The sequence below is a fragment of the Centropristis striata genome, chromosome 4, assembly GCF_030273125.1.
Source record: "Centropristis striata isolate RG_2023a ecotype Rhode Island chromosome 4, C.striata_1.0, whole genome shotgun sequence".
Lineage (NCBI taxonomy): Eukaryota > Metazoa > Chordata > Actinopteri > Perciformes > Serranidae > Centropristis > Centropristis striata.
In genome coordinates this window covers 38,661,651-38,684,766 of record NC_081520.1, presented here as the reverse complement: position 1 = coordinate 38,684,766, position 23,116 = coordinate 38,661,651, and the positions used below count along the sequence as shown (strand labels likewise).

At 37.7% G+C, this 23,116-nt stretch overlaps 1 protein-coding gene across 3 annotated transcripts; it reads left to right on the top strand.

Annotated features, from left to right (window-relative positions):
• Positions 1–1,247: 1,247 nt before the first annotated feature.
• Positions 1,248–15,509, top strand: pde9ac (phosphodiesterase 9ac). 3 transcript variants are annotated; one of them, XM_059330844.1, is made up of 20 exons: positions 1,248–1,373; positions 1,746–1,875; positions 3,563–3,633; positions 4,810–4,887; positions 5,000–5,043; positions 5,216–5,270; positions 6,171–6,241; positions 7,353–7,440; positions 7,527–7,605; positions 7,706–7,780; positions 7,883–7,969; positions 8,111–8,215; positions 10,019–10,101; positions 10,379–10,535; positions 10,650–10,763; positions 10,978–11,082; positions 11,186–11,314; positions 12,538–12,633; positions 13,385–13,461; positions 14,077–15,509. In XM_059330844.1, exons 2-19 carry the CDS (start codon positions 1,807–1,809, stop codon positions 13,427–13,429), a joined length of 1,551 nt encoding a protein of 516 aa, XP_059186827.1. In that variant the 5' UTR covers positions 1,248–1,373; positions 1,746–1,806; the 3' UTR covers positions 13,430–13,461; positions 14,077–15,509. The 3 variants fall into 3 exon arrangements, with proteins under 3 accessions (XP_059186827.1, XP_059186826.1, XP_059186828.1); XM_059330843.1 differs by having other exon boundaries at positions 13,379–13,461; XM_059330845.1 differs by lacking the exon at positions 13,385–13,461 and having other exon boundaries at positions 14,077–15,508.
• The last annotated feature ends 7,607 nt before the right edge of the window (positions 15,510–23,116 follow it).

Below are 23,116 nucleotides of genomic sequence, written 5' to 3'. Positions count from 1 at the left end.
GGTTTGTCAAGCACTTTTCATTGACGTAATGTGACGGCAAAATTGCCCAAAACATTAGCCTGCATTTCAAAACTGGACACGTCTGCTGGCAGCTGGATCAATTCCATATCTTTATCTTTTCAACCTGTTTTTGCTGCTCAGTCAGTTTGACATCCTGGGTATATCTGTCAAATGCATATTAGACTCTTTTGTCTGTTCATCACTGAAATATATATTTCAAAAACTGGTTTATGCTTCTTTTTTTTACTCCATTGATTGCCTCACGGCCACTTAGATTTGTCTTATGACCACATGTAGGGAGCCTGACCTTTAGGTTGAGAATCACTGGATTTGATAACCCTTCTCCTGAGATGTTCTATTTTTTCTCCTTAAAAAAGTTTTCTTATCTCAAAGGAGAGTCTAAAGATAGTCAGTGTTGAATGTTGTACAGATTATTACTCCCCAAAATAAAAATTGAGAGACAGATTGAGATTTGGGGCAATAAAATGAAATGAACATGTCATGAAATGAAATGCATCGAGACAAACTGTCGCTAAAAATAAAATGCACTTCGAAATCTTCTCAAGTGCTGTGGTGAGCTCGTCTGACAAAACCATCTGTGTGACCTGTCCTCAACAACGGAGTGGTGAGTGGTCTGGGGAAGGTAACACACACACACACACACACACACACACACACACACACACACACTGAAAACAGACACATGAACATAAAACACATTCACACATATGTTCATACAATTCAGCACTTACGCAGCTCCGCCGCCCCGGCAGAAGGAACAAAGCTTCACTTGAAATTAGGGCTCCTTTGGTCAGAAGTGGAGTCTCCCTGATAGGATACAATTTTCCATGTATCCTTGAGTGCTCTAATCAGTGTTTTGTTCGTGCACTGAACTCCTTTTAGGCCAGTTTTTTTTTTTTTTAAACAGAACACAGGCATAATATGATTCTGTAGCCAGGTTTCAATCAGATAGCTGTGTTGTAAACAGTTTAGGTTTACTATTTGATAAAGCCATAATGGTTTTTCCCCCTTATGAGATACAGTGAATCAGACTATGAAGATAAGAAGTGTACAACCAGTGTGCATGTAAAAGCGGTATACCACTTAAGACATTAGGGTTGTCTTTTTGTTTCCCCATAGCAACTGTCCCCTGGCAACCTGTTAAGAGTGCCCGTTATATTCATAGTACTCCATACCCCCCTGCTTCCTCACACATACCCTTCCTCACCTCTCCATCACTTGCGTCCTCTCTCTCCTCCCCTGTAGCTCTCCCTTTGCGTTTGTGCATGTGTGTCTGCATGTGAGTCAGCTGTATCCTCAGCACCTGGGACATTACCTCCGGTCTCCACAGGGGAAGCTGCATCGCTGACACTGTGAGTATTGCTGCTTTTCTTCAATTAATTTGACTTTTAACTATGTTTTACTATTTGAATGTATGGTGAAAACTGGCATTGTATTACTGAAAATAGTACACATAGATTAACAGTTTATTTATAATATTTTATGCCTTTTCCTATGGTATTGTTGTGTATTTGTATTCCTCTATAAAAGTATTATTATGCTCTGACTTTTAATCTGTATATTTGCAAACAGCAAATACTTGAAATTTTTGTAATTTCAAATTTGGTGACAGAAATCTTTGCACCTGTTGCTAATTTATGTCTTGATTTATTGTTTTTGTCAGTGTACACTCGATTGTATCTGCATGAGCATATTGAAAATGCAGTTTGTTTGTTTTTCATTAGGCTTATTGATCAGGGCTTCAAGCCAGATTTTGCAGGTGTAAGAGAGGAGAGGGAGGTCAACATGGGCTCCAGCTCCTCCTCCTACGCCCCGAAAGCCATTTACCTGGATGTCGATGGGAAAGTGCAAAAGGTGGGTCCAATTACAGTAGAAATGTTGTATTTCTGGGATATTTTTTTATTGTTTGCATTGTAAAACTCTGTTCAGTCTCCCTTGTAAATTAGAAATATAATGTGACTTAACACATTTTAAAAAAGTATATTCTAATGCATGAAATGGTCTGTTTTGGCTATAAAGTTGAGCTCCAATAAAATAATGTTATAGACATTGATAATACAGACTCATATTTTTACTTTTCTGTTTCTGCCAGCCAATAGGGTCATATACTGTCAATAGGATTTGGAATATATGAAATTCATATAGTTTGGATATGACTCAGAAAATATAGACCGTAAAGGTTATTGCTAAAACTATATGTATATATATATATATATATATATATATATATATATATATATATATATATAATATATATATATATATATATATATATATATATATATATATATATATATATATATATATATAAATATAGGAAATGTTGGATTACATTTAGATTCATGCAGTTGGGACTCACTAAATGTATTTTTTAATTTCTATTTTTTAAATTGATTTAGTTATTATTGTATTTTATTTTATTCAGTTTAAAAACTACAGTTTATATTATATAGTTTAACAATCTTAAACTACTTTAATTATAGCAATTAAATAATTCCATCTTTAAATTGCCATCTTGAACCACATAGCAGGCATTCCCGGTGGACTCGTCACCTGAGGATGAGATTAGATGGTGATGCTTTAAGCCTTGTAGGTGTTACTGACAGAAGCAAACACCTGTTGAAAACAACTTGTTAGAATCCAATACTACTGCCTTACAGCTCTCTTATATATGAGCAAAAAAAACGGTTGTAGATGTACTTATTTCCTTATGCTTAGTAGAAATCAAGCAATTTCATAAAAGGAAAAAAAGAATGCATGATAAAGTGTAACACTGACTTACTGTATTTCACCTTTTTAGTCATAACGACAATGATTCGTGACAAATGCTTTAAGGCCAGTGTTGCAAACATGCCGAGGAACAGATAAATGAAACACTTGCTGATCTGCTGATGTAGAGTGGTTCAAGTACAGAGCTGGCGATGACACATGTCTGTTGAAGAGCCCCGAGCCCTCGGCCTGAGGCTGAACGTTTGTCTGCTACACCTGCTCCCTTCAAGATGCAAGATCACATATTTTGCACAGGGTTAACACTCCCACTCTTTACACTCACCCCTCCATAGACAGATTGTATAATCCTTATGCATAAACTGTGCTATGTGCTGTAAACTAAACTGGGCTGGTTGCATGACAGGCGTGGATAACGCTAGCGCTACGTGAACACACACACACTCCAGCTGTCTTTCCTTCATTAGACTCCCTGCTGACTTAACCTTATTCAACCATAAAATGAGCCGACCCTTACTTTACATTCCCATGTGACTCTGCTCTCTAAAAGACACGTGACATTTGATAACCTCCCTGTCAGAACACTGAGACCTTATGTCAAAGCCACAGCAGCTGTTTGTGTGCAGGTGTTCCTTTGAAAATCATGCAGACACACAGATCACACTGGACTGGATTCATGGGCCACAGAACAGGTTTTTCCTCTCAAACGTGACATGATAATAAATCACACCACTGCCATGGTGATCCATTGCCAGAGACTTCCATCATTACTATGACATGTGATGAATTAATACAAAATGTGTTTGCCTCACAGGTGGTGTTCAGTCGGCACTGCAGCCCGTGTGACATCAAGGAACTTCTGTGTTCCTCATCTAACATTCCCAGGTTTGTGGCCTTTGTCATTAATTTCTTTATTCACATGTAGATCACGTCACTCCCTATCTGTGTCTCCGGGCATTGAAAATTGCCTACTTTTACACAAAGCTGCACAAAAATATTATAAAAATACACAACACAGCAAGATAATCATGCAGTAAAGCAGCCACTAAAATACACGGCCACTCATAAAGTTGGAATAAAGTATTTTTTTTACCTCTTTCCATGAAATGATTGTGACAATGTGTTTTATTATTGACATATAAAGTGTATATCTTCTAAACACTTTATTAATCAATCACTTCCAAACATATCACAATGAAAATTAAACCACAATTTACACAGGGTTGTGTCTGAAAACAAAATTATTCCAACTTTATGGGAGACCGTGTACAACGAGTACATGTCGTGCTTCTTTTAAATCACTTCTTAAAACCCACTTTTATAGACTTGCTTTTATGTAATGCTTTCTATCTCACCACTCCATTTACTTCTTCATTTTTTACTTTTTTTTCTCCTTTTACCTTTTATTTTCTGTGTATCTGAGAAGGTCTTGTGATTGTTCCTATTCTGTCTCTTATTGTTTTTCTTTTAATGTAAGAATTGTTTTTAGCCTTATGGCTCTTATGCTCTCTGTCAAAGCACTTTGTAAACTGCTGTTTTTAAAACGTGCTGTATAAAAAAAATTATTATTACTATTATTTATTTTGTATGTATAGTCAGGAAGAGGAATATGGAGTCCCCACGTCTGCCTTCAGTTCTGTTTTGGACTTTTTGAGAATATTAAACCTGACTTTGCTTTGTAATATAGTATAGGAGAAAATATATTCTAGGCACAATGCACATATGCAGATTTGCATTAAAAAAAACCCAACACATTTCTCAATAACTTTCATATCATTAATGTAGATGACTTATAGGGACCACAATGGAAATTATAGGGACCACAATGGAAGTTAGAGGGACCACAATGGAATTTATAGGGACCACAATGGAAATTATAGGGACCACAATGGAAATAAGCCTTAGGGCTTTATTGTGTCATCCCTGACTATTTTTATCTATTTATAGTACGTATGACACAGGTTGCTGTTTCATATTTTTTATATCAAGAATGGTCGAATAAAATCAATCAATCAATCAATTCTGTGTACTGTAATATGATATTGACACCCCTCTCTGCAGGAACACTGCCATCATGATGGTGGACCCAGAAGGAGCCTTGGTCTCAATAGATCCCACCATGCCCACCAACTCTCCAAAGTAACACACCAACATTATCCTGTTGCACATTATAGATTTATTTATTTATTTATTTTAAAGACTCTCACTAAATTGAGGCTGCTTCTTTCCTGCTTCTCTTATTTCCTCACAGCTTTCTGTACAAAGTTGTCCCTCTGTCTACTGGTCAACTTGGAGGTAAGCCGCCAGCAGCAGCTTTATTTTCTCTCTCTCACCCTAACTAACACATACATTCATGCATCAACAACACATTTTCTGTGAAAGTAATAACGAGCTTGAAAATTGATCGACGCTTGACTGTGTGATAATTGTTCTCGAGGATTTATCTGGAGTGTTTTTCTATCTGCAGAGAAGGAGGACATGTTTCAGAATGTGTTGTCCCAGGTGGCTGATCAGTTCAGCAGGTAACACCTCAGTTGTTTATGTTGTGTTATGGCTGAAGCCAGCCCTTCCCCACCCACACACATACCTCACACACATGCCTCACGCCACTTTCAATGATAACACAAGCTTCAACTCATAGAGGCAAGTTAAATCACATAAGTTATTTCACCTTTTATTTTGTACACTGCAAAAAAGCCAACTTGTATTTTTTGGCCTAAAACAGTGATTTAAGTTGGTAAAACTTGGAAATATAAATGATTGATATTTAGGGCAATAATGTAAGTTAGCACAACAAAGGAAGCCAGTTGTCTGCTCAAAAACAAGTTGGTGAGTTGTTGTTACTTATATCTTTAAGTTGGGGTTCACAACAAGGGACAATTCTTCCCCTGCTAACTCTTATTTCTTTGTTGTGAAATGCGGGAAAGCGGTGAAATTCGGTCATTAGCGAAAGCTAGCGGCTAACTGATGCTAGCGGCTAACTGATGCTAGCGGCGCTGCTTGTTACAGCTACAAGAGTAGCCATTAGCGTATTAATGCTAACTCAAAATTGTGGTCGCAACATTAGCTAACATTTCATAGCGGTGTTACACTCGTGCCAATTCAGCACATTGCAGAAATTAGCGGAAGTAAGGATTAAAAGTTATTACAATGTAAAATTAGTACAATTTACAGTTGAGTTGACAAAAATCTGAATTCAGAGTTGAGCAAACTCAAAAACAAAACTTAAAATATTTAGTTTAACTGTCCAACTTAAAATTTTATCGAAGTTTGTTGCCTTGAAATTTTGAGTTCACCCAACTTTTCTTTTTTTGCAGTGTAAGCCCCATTCCAGTTTTTTTTTTTTTTTTTTCCATTATGACCAATGAACTGTGTGAATTATGTGTCAGTCTCTTATCAGTTTCTATTATTTTCTCTTACAGAGCCTTTCGCATCAACGAGCTGAAGACTGAGGTCACCAACAGGCTAGCAATGCTGGAGAAGAGAGTGGAACGTAAGTCGTACATTTTATACTTTCAATCAAAAGGATACTTCAGAACCAGAGGTGGTAATCAGCAGAGGCCCTACGATGCCATTTTATCCCGATACTTGAGTCCCTATACAATATTATTGCAATTTTAAGCATTATGCAAAATGGTGAGTACACTGTAAAAAAAAAGATAAACAATAGCTACTCAAAAAATTGAAGCAACAGATTGCACGCAATATTATTAATTAAATCTAACTACGTTACAAGTTCAGTTAATAACAACTTAACAGGAAATGCCTGTCATTTAAAAACAAACTAATTCTATTGTGTTGGATTCATTCAAAATTCTCTTGATTTAGAATTACATACACATAAAGATTATATTTAATGTGATCAAAATAAGTAGATTCCAACTCAAACATTTTTATATTAAAGTTACTTAAACAACTGCCTCAAAATCAAGGACGCATTTATATTTAATACATTTTATCAAATATATTAAGTAAAATGAAATGAACAATGACAATTGATGACAATATATTGTGATTTAACTTTTTTGTATAACATTTTGTGTCCATAAAATCAAAAATGGTGTCTATTGATCTCACTTCAGTCTTTTTTATTACTCCACACTGAGAGTCAAACCCACAGACTGACCAACAAAGTATTCAGGCAAATTTAACTTAATTGACAACAGAAATGGACAACAACACTTGCAGCATTTTTCCAAACTTTCCTCAACTTTAAGCTTTGCAGTTCTTATTTTTTTTAATGAAACATAAAAATAGCCTAACTTTGCAGCATTATTTCAACAACTTCCCAACACGATATCCTGACGCACAAGGTGCCTTGGATCTTCAAATTTCATATGATACCACTATCGCCAGTATATTCCTAAATAAAAGTGAAAATAAAGCCCGCTATAGCCTCTGAAAAAAAACAAAACAGTGAAAATACTGATGGCCTGCCAGAATGCTAAAGATCGATACTTGTCGGCCAATACCACCACGCAAAATATTGCGATACCATGCGGTATCGATTTTCCCCCCACCTCTATCCAGAACATCCCTTTCTTATGCGATACAACCTGAGATATAAACTGACAACTGTGACATCTGCTGTCATCTCGTTTCAGTGGAGGGCTTGAAGGTTGTGGAGATCGAGAAGTGTAAAAATGATCTGAAAAAGCTACGAGATGAGATGACTTCGAGAAGTGGTGGCAGGTGAAATGAATAAGAAGTTAAGACATTAGACAGAAATATCATGTGAAATGCAATATTGAATCAAGTTTCTTTCCTTTTTAATTTAGAGTAAACTGTCCGTGCAAATACAACTTTGACGATGGGAAGAAAGTCACTCCTCGACGAGATGTCCCCAATTACCCAAAGGTACGCCCATTTCTTCCATTACTATTTGACAAAGCTAACATTGAAAGCCTCTAAAGCCTCTTTTGAAGTTCTGATGGCTTTGTTTATTTGGCATATACAGTACACACTGTCTCAGGAGACTGTTGAGGCACTCAAGAAGCCAACATTTGATGTCTGGCACTGGGAACATAACGAGGTTTGTTGACATTCCCGCTTCATAACTCAATCAGCCGTTTCCATTCAATGTAATCCAAGTGACTGATGTCTGGATTTCTTTTCTCTTCTTTTGTGGCTGCAGATGCTAAGTTGTTTGGAGTATATGTACCATGACTTGGGACTGGTGAAGGAATTCAACATGAACCCTATCACACTCAAACGCTGGCTGGTAAAGTTTGAGCAGTAAATGACAAATAAATGACATAATTTTGGTGTCAGATTATAAAGTCATTTTAAAATGGTACAAGGCTGAAAAATACTTCCAGGAGTCTGCAATCAGTCGCTTAGTGAATAATTCTGTGTCTTCTAGTTGGCGATTCAGGAGAACTACCGTAACAACCCTTTCCACAATTTTCGCCACTGCTTCTGTGTTAGTCAGATGATGTATGGGATGATTCACCTCTGCAACCTACAGGTATGCTGCATGTTTGTGTGTGCTCATGATTAGATTAAAGTTTTAACTGGAGCCGGATTGTATGAGGTACCTATCCATAGTCGGTATATTATCTACAATAGACCTCATTTTGGAGAAGCTGGCAGGAGTACTAGTACAAAAGCTTAGTGTAGTGTAGTTCAATTTAATTCAACTTTATTTATAGAGCGCATTTCATGCACAAGGCAGACTCAATGTGCTTCACAATGGATATACATAATTACAGTTAAAAAACAAAACAAAACAACAGAAAACAAACAAAAACAAACAATTAGAAAAAATCAATTACAAATGAATTGAAGAGTGCAGGTAGACAAGCTATGCCATATTCACCACATACACACTTACTTACTCACACATGTGCACCCACTCCCACAACCGCACATGCACACACGCACACACACAGTTCAACCGAATGCTGTTGAAAAAAGATAGGTTTAATCTGTTTTTATAAATGGCTACTGATGTGGCATGTTTTTAGTGTTCTGCTGTGGACAGGGGCAGCAGCAAAACATATTTTAGCCACCTAAGAAAAAACAGTATTAGTTTAAGTGAACAATATACTTAAATATGTTTAACAAGCCTAGAAACAGCACTTTTCAACCTCAACAGAAGCCATTATCCATCCTCACTTCAAAGCCACCAGACTCCATTTACAAATACAGTCATTTCTTATCACAGAACACCAGAGTTGCTGGTTTACCGCTGCCTGGCCATTTAGTTAGTTTGTCACTGTGTGACTTAAGTGTTGTAAAGGGTACTTTGTATCCACCAATGTCACAAAATAAAATAAACAAATTAACCAATTGAGGAACTGGAAGACTAGCACCTGCCCTGTCCTACAAAGTAAAATTGTAGTTTTTGTCAATGGAGTCTGGTGGCTTTAAAGAGCACAGAACAGCTTCAGTTACCTGAATTTTAACTTAAACAGGGCTGTCTGATGGCAAGGTAAAGCAATGAAAATGCATCCATATTCAAATTAAAGCAGAAACATAAAATTATATTTATTTATTCTTTAAGGTGGGCCTTTTTTTAGGTGGTTAAAATAGTTTTTAATGTTACCTCCATCCACACTTTTTATTTTAGTTTCTGTACCTGTCCTCTTACCTGTTTCTCAAAAATTAGGGTATGCCAACTACTACACTGTAGGTAGTACACTGACTATGGATAAGTACCTCATACAACCCCACTTTAATATATTAGAATTATTACTTTAATTAAACAAATAGCAATTAAACGCTGTTTCCTACAACTCATATTTTGTTTTTATGTTTATTGTTTATTGTTTATTGGATCCCCATTAGTTGTCACCATGGTGACAACTATTCTTCCTGGGGTCCCTAAAAAGCAAGACACATAACAGTAACATTCACATGCATCATACATACACAGTACAAGTATACATACATAGTCCACGCATCTACACATACATACTCACAAATATACACAGACACATTCAGAGATCAGTTCATTAAGAGCTGTCTCTGTACAAGTTTAAACACACATAAAACACACATAAGCTTTACAGATATCAGTCAACTGAATTTAACCTAATTTCTTTACTCAAAACAGCAATTCCCTTCTAAATCCTGATTTCTTACACTTAAGAATGAAGCAGTACGGAAGTCCATTCCAGTATACAATAGCTCTGTACAATACAGTTCTTTTCAATGCATTTGTCCTAGGTCTAGGTAGTCTGAAACGACAGCTTAAGATGTACCAACTGATGGACATTTTGCCATTTTTGAACAACTTATACACTAATAACATGGTCTCATTGTCCAGGAGAAGCTGACTCTCACAGATATGGGCATTCTCATGACAGCTGCAGTGTGTCATGACCTGGACCACCCTGGCTACAACAACACGTAAGCGTCACTATGCTGTCTGTAGGTGTGTTGACAGATATAGCACAGTAGATGCCCACTGACCCCAGTGTGTTTTGACATACTCTGCACAACACTGTTGTCAATGAACTGTGAAACTAGTTCAGCATGGAGAGAGTTCAGGTATGAAAACATGCTGATTTAGATTATCGTGTTGTTTCTGGTCGGAGTTTTGGGCAGGCGAGGACCTCTCTTATCAGGGAAGCTTCATGGGAATTTACTCACTCCATCCATTCATCTGTGTCATCAAACTACCAAGGTACCAAATCAACGCCCGCACAGAGCTGGCGGTGCGCTACAACGACATCTCACCGCTGGAGAACCATCACTGCGCTGTGGCCTTCCAGATCCTTTCTCTTCCCGAGTGCAATATTTTTGCGAATGTGGATCCTGAGGCCTTCAAACAGATCCGACAGGTGGGATGTCAAATTCTCACTAGTCTATTCAAGACAATGATTCTCAGTTTTATCCTCATCCACAGTCTTGTTACATATCAACATATCAATTGCAAACGTCTTTCATATTTGCAGGCAATCATCACACTCATTCTGGCCACCGACATGGCGAGACACGGGGAGATACTAGACTCCTTTAAGCAAAAAGTGGACAACTTTGACTTCACCAACGAAGAGCATGTGACATGTGTATGTATACATTATACCTCACAAGATCACGTTGCATCTCCACCTGACATCAGCCCTTTAATGGACTGCATGTGAGAGTCGTGACGACAACACAAGAAGGCCTTTATTTGTTCAGTGTGCTGGGGTCAGCAGAGGCCAATGGATTGTATTAATAGAAAGAGGTCACAGAAATACATTCAAAGCTGTATGTTTGTACACATGCTTGTGTTTTCAGCTGAAGATGGTTTTGATTAAGTGCTGTGACATTTCCAACGAAGTGAGGCCAACTGAGGTAGCTGAGCCCTGGGTGGACTGCCTGCTGGAGGAGTACTTCATGCAGGTGACCTCAGTCTTGTAACCTCTGGTAACCCATTATCTAAATCCATCATGTCAACTTGAGAGTAATAGCTTAATGGTATTATTTCCACTTACGTGCTTCGCAGAGTGACAGAGAGAAGTCTGAGGGTCTCCCTGTGGCTCCCTTCATGGACAGAGATAAAGTCACCAAACCCACCGCTCAGATCGGATTCATCAAGTTTGTCCTCATTCCAATGTTTGAGACTGTCATGAAGGTAGGACAATGTTTCTACAGCTGTGTTCCTACCAGTGCTGTAATGTAACTAAGTACATTTACTCAAGTACTTTACTTAAGTATAATTTTGAGGCACATTTCTTGAGTATTTACATTTATGTTACTGGCAAATATTGTACTTTTTACTCCACTACATCAAGCTGACAGCGTTAGTTAATGTAATGTAATGCAATGCAATGTAATGCAATGCAATGTAATGTAGTTACTTTTTTTGGTCAAGATTTAACATGAAAAACATGATAAATTTAAAGTGATTAGATATTTGTTTTTTTAAAGATTCCTCATAAAAGTATTTAGGTAGTTTTAAATTAGTCCTGTCTTTACAAAATTAAAACACTGCTTATATAAATGTACAATACAAAAAAATGTAATAATATATTTGGAATATAAAACAATTTGAGGGGGGGCATTCTGCATAATGAGTACTTTTACTTTTGATACTTTAAGCACTTTATTATACTGATACTTTTGTACTTAAGTTTTCAATGCAGGACTTTTACCTATAGTGGAGTAATTTCACAATGTGTTATCAGTACTTTTACTTAAGTAAAGGATCTGAATACTTTTTCCACCACTAGTTCCTACATGCACCTTCCTTACAAATGCACTGATAAACAAAAAACATCCAAACACAAAAAACTGCCATTTAGGTCACTCATATTTACGTTTGTTGATGGGTAGCGACCTCTAGTGGCCATAGTCATTTTTAGGAGGAAGTCAGGTGACGTAATATAAAAAACAACAAAGCTGTAGAGAGAAGTAGGGGTTTACAGATCACAGGACTACGACCACTGATTATGAAACAATGTTGAGTTATTTTAAGTCAATTAGAGAACTATGTTAGTACTAAGTTAGCTTCAGATTTATTAACCACATCACATACTACGAAAATTACATAATTATGTCAGGTACTGGCATCCGGCACTGGTATATCTTAACAAACGCACTAATTTTCACCCAAACCATGATTTTTCCCTGATTGTAATGATGTCCATGACACATACATAACACCAGGCAAAATATGCAAAACCACACACACAAACACACTCATAGATTTACGAGGTGTAAAAAAGAAACAGTGATAAATAGATAGAACAGTGATACATGTAATGTTCTGAGTCATTGGTAAATTACCAATTGTGTCATTAATGTATGAGGACATGTTGCAGAAGAAATGAATGGTGTTACTGTGCTGTCCAACAGCTTTTCCCTCAGATTGAGGAGATCATGGTTCAACCTCTGAGAGACTCTCGTGACCACTATGAGGAGCTGAAACAGATTGATGATGCCATGACAGAGGTAGAACCTTTTCTATCTATCTATCTATCTATCTATCTATCTATCTATCTATCTATCTATCTATCTATCTATCTATCTATCTATCTATCTATCTATATTTCTATATTTCTATCTATATATCTATCGATCTAAATGTAGGTGGTTAACAAATTTAGAGTCACTGTGGTATGAGCCAGATTGCTGGAACATACACATACACACACACATAGACACACACGCCAAAAAGATTCATGTAACAGCTTATAAATGAACAGTTTGACATTTGGGGAATTTAAATAATTGACTGTAAAACACTCACTGTAATATTTTTTGGCTCCGACCAGTTGAAGAGATGTATTTTACTGAACCCAAATTTAGCCTGCTGCCACCGCGACCCGGCCCCAGATAAGCGAATACTTTTTGGCCCTAGTGGATTATAACTATATCACAATATTATTGTTACTCTGAGAAATCATACAGTGAAAATATCAAATTATGACCTCAGGGGATGTGTATAAGCGGTTAAACAGTGGCACTAATACCTGTTTCCTGCTGTGACAAGGACAGATGTATGGAACAAATCCAAATCAATCGACACAGTGTAATTTAAGTTTGTCATCTGGAGCTGCCAAACAATAACAATTATCAGTTATAAAAACATTTTCATGGGTGGGGTCACATACAAACACCCACACACACACACACATACACACACACACACAGCCAACCACTTGCTAACATAAAGGTGTGTCTTTTGTTCAATGAGGCACAGAAGAAAAAAACTGAAAATATGTCATTAGGCGGGAAGAAGAAGTAAGCTCTGCAGTGAGTGAGTGCAGTGGTATCTGTGTAAGTAAAAGCAACTGACTCCTTGGTTATGCTTTAGTGTTTAGTGTTAGTGTCATGAGTGCGCTCTGTCTCTGCCTCTCTCTGGCCTCTCTGCACAGCAACTCTCCTCTGTACTGAACACTGTCTACAAAAGCCACACCTTTAGGAATGTGCAGCACTTTCATCCCTTTGCATTCGCCTTTTACTCTACGTTAGCACCAAGGAGTTCATATCAATTTACTCACTAAAAGGAAAACCATGGGGGTAATCCCATTGAGACGGCTCAAGCAAAATGGCTTCAATGTGAGAAAATTCTTGGCAAGCACAAAGGCCTTGGCTGTATAGAACTTAAACTACCTACAAAGAAAAACAGACCGCAAGAAAGAAACATATAAGCATCTTTTTGATTCTTGCTGTGATGCTGATGATGCTGTTTTCATGGCTGAAAACAAAGTGGTGAAATTGTCGCTCATTTGCTCTACAGTGACAAGATACAACATTTTCTGCATTTTCTGCAAGTTCAGTCCAATTTGGTGGTCAGGCATGGTTTGTTTTTAAACCTAGTTTTAGTTTCAGTTTTCCTCCTTAAGACCCTGTTGTTTCTCTGTGCCTAATCCAAGCTCTAATTCTTTGCAGGGGTCTTCTTTTGTGATCAAACTCAGGAAAGACTTTTAAACGTGTGAGTGAGGCCTCGGTGAAGATATTCTGTACTGCGCTGGAATGATGACAGACGGATCAGGATAAGAGGGGAAAGAAAAGAGACTGCTTGGCTACATACTGAACTAAACTTAGGCGTCATGTCTTGAACTTTGACTTAGACTTTTGAACTGGATGTTACAGAGAGGGACCCGCTGACCTCTCTGTATATATATGGTGTTTATGTTATTCTCTTATTTGATAGTGCCTCAAGACATAGAAGGACCACTTTCTAATTATAAAATACAAAATGGCTGCAAAATAGACAGCCATTTTTCCCCAATATTTTTCCAGTAGAAGAATAAAATGCACCAAAGTGAGAGGTTTTCACCTCACTGTGGCAATACATTTTGGACATGTCGCACTGAGTGCTTGCCAGGGATAATATAATAATAATGCGGCATCACACCTTGACATTTTTGTTCACACACATGATGAGCTGTAAAATAAAGACACACATGGGCATATGTTGTCCAAGGTTGCTTTTAAAGGGATTATACCATCTAAAAAGTGTTCAGTGCATGTACAAAAACATTTGCAAATTGCAAACTGTGAAATGAGATACTGTGAGTCTTTACATTGTAAGTCAGATTTTAAGTGTTGACCAAGGTTTGTTAGAGAAGGTAAAAATGCATAAAGAAGCGTTATAGGAACTGAACAATGATTTTAAAAAATGAAGGTATCTGTTCAAAGACGGAAATTATAAAACAACTAATGAACATAAATCAGACCCTCATTTGTGCATTGTATACTTTCATATATGACTTGTTATATATAACTGTAGATATACACTACATTACCTTTCTGACCTTGGAAATAATGGCTTCGAAGTCAGTTGTCATGGGGATATATCTGTTTCCAAGCAAGCCCAGGAGCTGCAGGCTTGACTCCAATGAAACTGCATTGTTAATTACTTTCCCAGTTATTTCCCCCCAGATTGGATGAAGTGGATGGATGGGTCAAACACACATGGGACTTTCATCTTTGAGATTCTTCTCCGTGACCCGTGTGAAACCAAAAGTCAACATTGACTTTTTTTAGTTACTCATTACAAACATTTTTTTAAACGTAACCAAGTTGTTTTGTTGCCAAAAACCTAACCAAGCTGTGACTGTTTCACAATATTAACCAAGTTAATGAGTCTCTCCTGGTCTCCCCTCGAAAATCTCAAAATAAGCCCTTTGTACAGACAGCAAAATATGACTCACATTTACGTTTTCTCTTTCATTCATTCATTATCCTTAACTGCTTATCAGCACTTGGGTCGCGGGGGGCTGGAGACGATCCCAACTGACATTGGGCAAGAGGCAGGGTACAACCTGGACAGGTCGCCAGACTATTGCACTACTACTTTTCTTCTTACGTTATTTACATAACTTGCGGACCTTACGTAACTTGCGGACCTTACGTAACTTGCGCAACTTACGTAACTTGCGCAACTTTCGTAACTTGCGCAACTTTCGTAACTTGCGCAACTTTCTTAACTTGGGTGACTTGCGTAACTTGCGCAATTTATGTAACTTGTGTAACTTACATAACTGACATGGCTCCCGGTTTGTGAATCAACGTTTTTTACGCAACTCCCGTGGCTCACGTCACCCTCCTTTTTTTTAATACACATGTATGTATAATGATGTATGTTCTATTTTTAGGACAATCCATGGTACTATGAGCCGCAAAACGTTCATTTTGACTCATATGGGTTATGGGAGGTATTGACAAACGGTTTATTCTGACGTGAAGGTTGGAGATCTTGTTGGTTAATGATGAAGTTTTGCTGTTTGTGAATGTCACTTTTAGAAGATAGGGTTGGTAGCTGTTATGACTTCATCCATTGCACTTTAGATCCAATTGGGAATACTCAATGCTTGCCTGTCAACAGATCCATCACCATTACTATGAAGTGAACCCTATAAAAGGGTCACCAAAAAAAAGCGAAAGGGATTGTTTTGTCATGTCACTGTTGATATATGCTTTTACAATTACAATTACGATACTAACATCTTCAAAGACGTATTTCATTGTTTCACATTTCAATCAAACTTCTTGGCCCTTTTCAGAACACAGAATGATGCTTAATTTGAGCCCATGTGTAAGACTGCATGCTCTTCACATCATGAATCATTCAGCAGATGTTCCAGTTATGCTTCTGTGCCCCATCATCCTGATTTAAATACATTTTATTGACACATTTTAGACTTGGGGGCTAGAAACGTGTTGAAATATGACTAGTTATTCGGGTCTGTACCACCCAGAGGTGCCACTTATCTCAGGCAGCACCACGCCCCTCTCTCCCTCTTTCCCTCTCTCAGCTTCCCATTGAGCCACATCACATCTGAGTGGTTTTCCTGCAGCTACTCCTCACTGTTTTTATCACTGTGTTTTTGGCAACATGCTGCCAATAACTCCAGAGTGATTAATGTCTCACCTCTTGGCCTCACCTCACACAAACCCACCTACATAGCACTGATGAAATGTTATTATGAATCCAGAGTAATGCACAGAATGAATCGACAAAGATTTTATTTGTGCAGGATCTTTTTATTAAGGTTTGTTTGTGCATTCATAAATCAAGTAGGAGGATTAATAAACTTCAACTTCACTCCTCTAGTCAATAGCTAAATTTGATAAATCTCACTATGTATTCACGTTGATGGTCTTTTTAATTATTTTTTGTGGTTTGTGTGCATACTGCTGCAATCCTACGTGTAAGTGAATTATCTCAAAGCAATAATAAAAAAATGAAAACAGTAGATCACATGTTTGTGTTGCACTTTAGTTGCTCTGTGCTCAGTGGTGTCTGAATGAGTGTAATTACGCATCACATTCTCCACATAGCGTGCCAGAGTGTATTGACGTTCACCTGCAGCAATGTTTTGATTAAACAATATGCTGTCTTATCATAAAACAAAACTGCTGCACGGCCAATTAATAACTCAGAAAACACTCATGAACAAAAGGATTTTTTTTAAATTGGTGACAAGTTGAGACAATGTGCACTTTGATTATATTTTAGTTTATCTTGCAGCATGCAGACTGACAGCCCCCACCACACATAATCTCCTCATTTTTCACTTCAGCAAAAGATGAACCGCTCAGATTGAGCATTCACCCATGCAGCCGGCTAACTTGTCATTCAGTAGACTGTTAGATGTTTTCATGAGTGCAACGTTAATTAAAGCAACTGATATCTAAAACCCTTTTGTCATTCTCTTTGCCTTAAGGCTGGGTGTCACTTTGTGTTTTACTGCAACAATACTTCAATGGTGCTGTTTGTTGACATGAAAGTGAATACTGTAACTGTTACTAAAGCACCTTGATGGTGGTTAAATGAGCACCTGTTTAATTATTCTTTTACTGGGCTTGCACGATGTGGGACGTTAGCGTGCAAAGGCATTTTTACAGTGACATTTGATCAAGGGGTTTGGCACATTACTCATTCAGTGTGACAGTGACGTAGCCACCTTCTTCATTAGGTGATTCAGTTGTACAGTCTAATGTGATCCAACATAACAGCTCTGACATAAATTCTGCCTTTCCAAAGATAATAATGTTTAGTTATGACTGACACGGTTGATGTATTTTGCAATGGTGTTGAACTGGACTACATTAAAGTAACTGTACCCCACATCAGACATCGTTCTGCGATTTTATCCTTGATCGGACACATCTGCAATGCCGCACTTTCCGGTGTTTCAAGGGAATTTCGAATAAGATCACCACCACCAGTCTAGGTATAATTGATTCATACAAATTTAACAATCTACATGTGAAATGTAATTTATGTACATAGAGATTAACATGTCTAATTACAATACGAAAGTAACTCTGATGAGAGAAAGCAGTAAGAACGTTTGGGCGACACTTGGGCAACAATCTTAGAGTAGCATCATACCTCTGTATTTTTACTGTACTTTATTTTATTGTGAAGGACAGAAGTACGGCCCGGGTGTGTTGATAATGATGGTAGATAACGATGATATTTATTTGACTTACCCAGAACAACCGATTTCCCCAGAAAAATATCAGCAGCCTCCATTGTTTTACGGCGAAGAGATCCAAGTGGGATATAGATAGCGCACGGCTAATTCACCGGCGTTAGCATCTTTTTGCAGACTGGTAAAACACTCGTACAAGGTTAAAACAATAAATGGTTTTAAAGATAATAAGTTAGACTCTAGTTTCACACCATTCAATTATTTGGAAACTTAACATGATCATTTATGAGTAGTTAATGTCAAGTTTTGATATAATGTTAGCGAAAAGCTGTTTGATGCAGGGATACAGTGATGCTATATAGTAGATCTATTACTTTTCTGACATTGTCAATAAAAACACTAGGTTTTGTTAGTACAATTCCTGCCAGAGCTGTTGTATTGGATTGCTTTAAATTGTAAAGATGCATGTAATGAATTGGCCAGAAAATAAAGTAGAAAGCCATATTAACATGTAATTTGATATATTCTAACAGCGAATACAAAAATGTTTGACCTTATGGTTTTGGTTTTTTTTAAATTACATTACTAGTCATCACTTGTTTTTAATGCACTGGAATTTACTGATGAATGAAAGAATTATCTTTATATTCAACCATATAATGTACATCTTGAAGGTCAAATATCAAACATAATTTCTCCATAATTACATTACAAACCGAAAAAAATGATTTGAAGCACATGGCTTATTTTTGCCTATCCCATACAGTCCAAAATCCAAAAACCCAGAATATCAGCAAAAGAAAGAAAATGAATAAAAATAAATAAAATAAACCTCTACATTATAGTCTAATTCATAATCATTGATTGCCATTGATCGCCTTACATGCAAATCAATTCACAATAAATAAATAAAAAATGTAAACCCCAACAGACAGCTACACAATTTCAACCCATCATTAAGACCATTCCACAGTTTGATATGTCATCATCTTACTTTAGGCGCCAGTTGTTGCACATATCTACTTTATACTGGCACTTCCATTCGCTTATAGGAGAAATGTCTGAGTACTCTTATTTTAACCCAAACCATAAACTTTTTCCAAACATAACCAAGTAGCTCTGTTTCACAAGGTTAGCCATGTGTTTAAAACTGCAACTGTGCAACTATTTCACAGCGTTAAATACTAACAGGTATGTATGTCGTTTTGCGAGTCACTGGCATTGTAAGAGGTTGTGTTGTTCATTTCCGTGGAGAAATAATGTCTGCAGCACTAAAAACCATCCCCCAAAGAATCTCTTAGTGGTTCTTGATTTCTCTATAAAACAAACTGTTTCAGTCTGGCTGACCTTTTCTCTCAGTGTCCCTGGTCAGATCCATGCGGGTCCTTTTTGACTCTACCACTTGGGGGCGACAAAGGTAGATATGTTTAAATCCTTCATAGAGTGGCTTTAATTTTCTTCTGAGATCTCTGTTTATTTATGTTTCATTCTTGATTTTCTAGAATTTCCCTCAGAGCTGAATAAGTTTGTTTGATCTCATGAATTACTGACACAGAAATCCCTTGCAAATCTGTATTCTCATAAAAGGCTTACAAAAGAAATACACAGACACACATTTTCTATATGGACTGTGCAGGTACGACCCGCAGCTCTAACGCCTCTGACCCCGAGCCGTTTCAGGGCATTTTTTGCTCTTTTTTACATTTCACTTACTGTTTTATAAGTCCTGCACCTCTGTGGAATAGTCACAATCATGGTCAGAAGTGTGAACGACTCAAACAATGTCTTTTGTGTAGTATAACACATTATAATGACAAAATAGTATCCGCATTCTATAAATATTCGACTATTTGCATTTTTAAAACCTCTACTTGAAACTTCTCCTGTCCTCTTTCCTATGCTCTGTGTAAACAGCCCACTGTTCTGTCTGACTGTAGTGAATATTGGCAGAATTTAGTGTTTTAAAATGATCTAGTTATTCCATTTGATGACATTTTAAATAGAAAAAAAGTAATTTTGACAGAAATATCAAAATTTTGTTTACTTTTTCTAACTTAAAATTTTGTAAACAATGACATTAATGCCTGTTTTAACAGTTTCTTTCTACAATTAGTTGTACATTTTTGGCAGTCTTTTAAAGAAAACATACGTGGTGGAGCTCAGAGGGTTAACTGAGCTTCAACTCATGGATCACAGATCTGCACTGGTGGTCCAACAAACCCTGATTCAGAACCAGGAGAAAGTCTGAAATACTTTGAGGTAATTTGATCCAACTTCTTTCTATCTACTTTTATCGCAGCATATCAGGTAGAAGGCAGGTGAGAAAGACATATACAGGAATGTTGATCAAAATTGATAAAATATTCAGTTTGCAAAGCCGCGCAGAGAAAAACACATCCACTGTCTGTTGTGTCTGCAGTGCTGCTACCCTGTGTATGTTTGTGCTGTAAAGTGAATCTGTTTTGACTTGACATAATCAGTCACAGGAATAGAAATGGATAGTGCTTAATGAAAGCTTTTCTCTCATTTTATCATTTTAAAAGCATCTTGGAACAATCTCATAAAAGCTGTTAAATTCTTGTGTGTTCTACAAAACTCTCCTCTACGGAGACAGATTTACAGGTGTTGTTAAAACTTTTGGCTATAACCAAGGAAAATGTCATTCTCTATTTCCTCCTCCTTTCCTCCAATGTTTTCTTCTTTTCTTACCCGCTACTTTCCCAGATCAGAACGCACCGTGGAGAATTCCTCACAGCATGCAATCTTCCAGGGGTTAAGGTAAAAGGTTCATTGCGTGCGTGCGTCCATGCATGCATGGGTGTGTGCATGCACTTGCGTGTGTTTGTGTGTGTGTGTGTGTGTGTGTGTGTGTGTATGCTGTCAACAGGCTTTCCAAAAAAGTCTTTGCAGCAGGAAGCCGTAGATGATCCATGACCTTCCTGTGAAACTATGTAAAATACAAACCAAATGGCATGGAATAAATTCTGACTTTACTACTACCTGGCTGTTTTATTACCTTACTGTCCATTAATCTGTTCCTCATTATGTACTTCCAGCTTTTTTAAAGGAATCTGAATGAACTGTAAACTGCAGGATTCTTCAACAAGTCTATGTAAACACATGCGACTGTGCATTTATCTCTTGTCGGCCTGCAGATTAGGCAGTGGTGTTGGTCAGGGCAATGAGTCAGCCACACAGGCTTTTCTCTGCTGACCAGACAACAGCGAAGCCCAGGCCTTTTTCATGTGAGCAAACACGCATGCAGACAAAGCCATGCTTGTGGGAGAGAGGCAGTTAAATCATCAGGGATGTCCAATTCCCCTGACTCCCACATTCACAAGAATGCCCGGCTCCTTGTTTGGACTGTGAGGACACAAGCTAGATTTACTGAAGACAGTTACATCCCTGACAAGAATGGCGAGAAGTCAAAGGTCAGAAGTGAGAGTTAACCCTAAATAGTGCTGCATTTTTGTGTCAGTGACTGCGCAGTAGCAGAGAAAACAAAGAGCGGTGTCAGATGGTGTAAATCTCGGCAGCAAAACAAAATTGTTTTCTTTCTCTCTTAGGAAACACGTCCACTGTGGGAATGACTCTGCAAATAACTGTCTCTTTAATCAAACAGCCCCCTCTCCCCTTCCTTTAAATGCCCTTGTTAATGATTTGGGTCAGGTTATAAGAATAACCCAATGCAAAAAGTTGGTTTAACTGCTACATTTCTTTTTTTACAAGGTAGAAAGACCTCACACACACACACAGCCACAGGGCTCAGACACACCTGCACTACATCCTGATAAAACAAGTCTTAAACCTAATGTTTCCATGAAGCACTATCAGCAGAAAATTACTCATTTAAAGTGAGAAATATAAAGCTTCCTGTACTGAAATCACTGTGCACATCTTCCAGGTGCAAAAAAAAATACTGAATGCATTTCCATCCATCCATTATCGTTAACCGCTTATCCGCACTCGGGTCGCAGGGCCAGACTATCACAGGGCTGACACATAGAGACAGACTATCACGCTCTCATTCACTCCTATGGGCAATTTAGAGTCACCAATTAAACCTAAGTGCATGTTTTTGGACTGTGGGAGGAAGCCGGAGTACCCGGTGAGGACCCATGCTGAATGCATTTCCTACCTTGTAAAATCCTTGTAAACTTCTTGTTCTACTCTTTTATTGGTACATTTCTTTCATTGTGACACATAAGGCCAATCACCACTCTTTTTATTCAAGAAAAAGTGTATAATATCATCTTTCTCAACCTCCCTAGTCATGTGACCACCCTCCTGAAAATTGAAGCCAAAGAATCCTGAAACCTGCATTCTCTCTAATGACCAGGAGGGGGCGACTCCACTGTTTAAAAAAAGAAGTTACATTTTCGTCCCATTCAGAGTTGAATAGACTATAAACAGGGTATGCTTTGGGGCGTAGCTACCTTGTGATTCCGCTTCCACGACAACCTGTCAATCAAGACCGAGGCGTAGCAATGCTTATCCATGGCAACGTGTACATTTAAATAGCCAAGAATTTGGTTTTTGGTGTGTGTTGTTTTCATCTTTGACACTTTCACAGTGTGTCTTCAGTCCTTGAAAATAACATATTGAGAGCCAAAAAATGTCTTGTCCTGTCAAAGTTCAGTTTTACTAAATTAATATTGATATTAGCATCCCAGTTAATTTGTTAATGTGAATTTAATGGATACAACTTTCTTACCAAGCTAGCTAGCTAGCACTAGCCTTGGCTGGTAACTCAACGTCTAGTTTAGTGTTCCTTCCCAGCTCTCTGTCTTCCAAATACCCCCCTTATCTTGGCAATGGCCAAAATGTCAATTTCGAGGCTTCAAAATGAATTCTACAAACTATTGGGTGACATCACAGTGGCTATGTCAAAGGGTGTATTGGAGGGTGTACACATGTTTCTTGGGTATGCCCAAATCAGTCACAGTATACCCACCTTAAAGCCAAAAATCCATTGGAATATATAGGAGAAAAGAAGCTTCCCACCTAACAGTACAGTACTTTTCTACTTAGTTTTACAACCA

Bases quoted from the DNA above. Each gene is read 5' to 3' on its own strand.
- pde9ac (XM_059330843.1), top strand. From the start codon at position 1,807: ATGGGCTCCAGCTCCTCCTCCTACGCCCCGAAAGCCATTTACCTGGAT. The intron at 1,876-3,562 runs GTGGGTCCAATT...TTTGCCTCACAG, and splicing joins TCGATGGGAAAGTGCAAAAG to GTGGTGTTCAGTCGGCACTG. The intron at 10,764-10,977 runs GTATGTATACAT...TTGTGTTTTCAG, and splicing joins ACGAAGAGCATGTGACATGT to CTGAAGATGGTTTTGATTAA.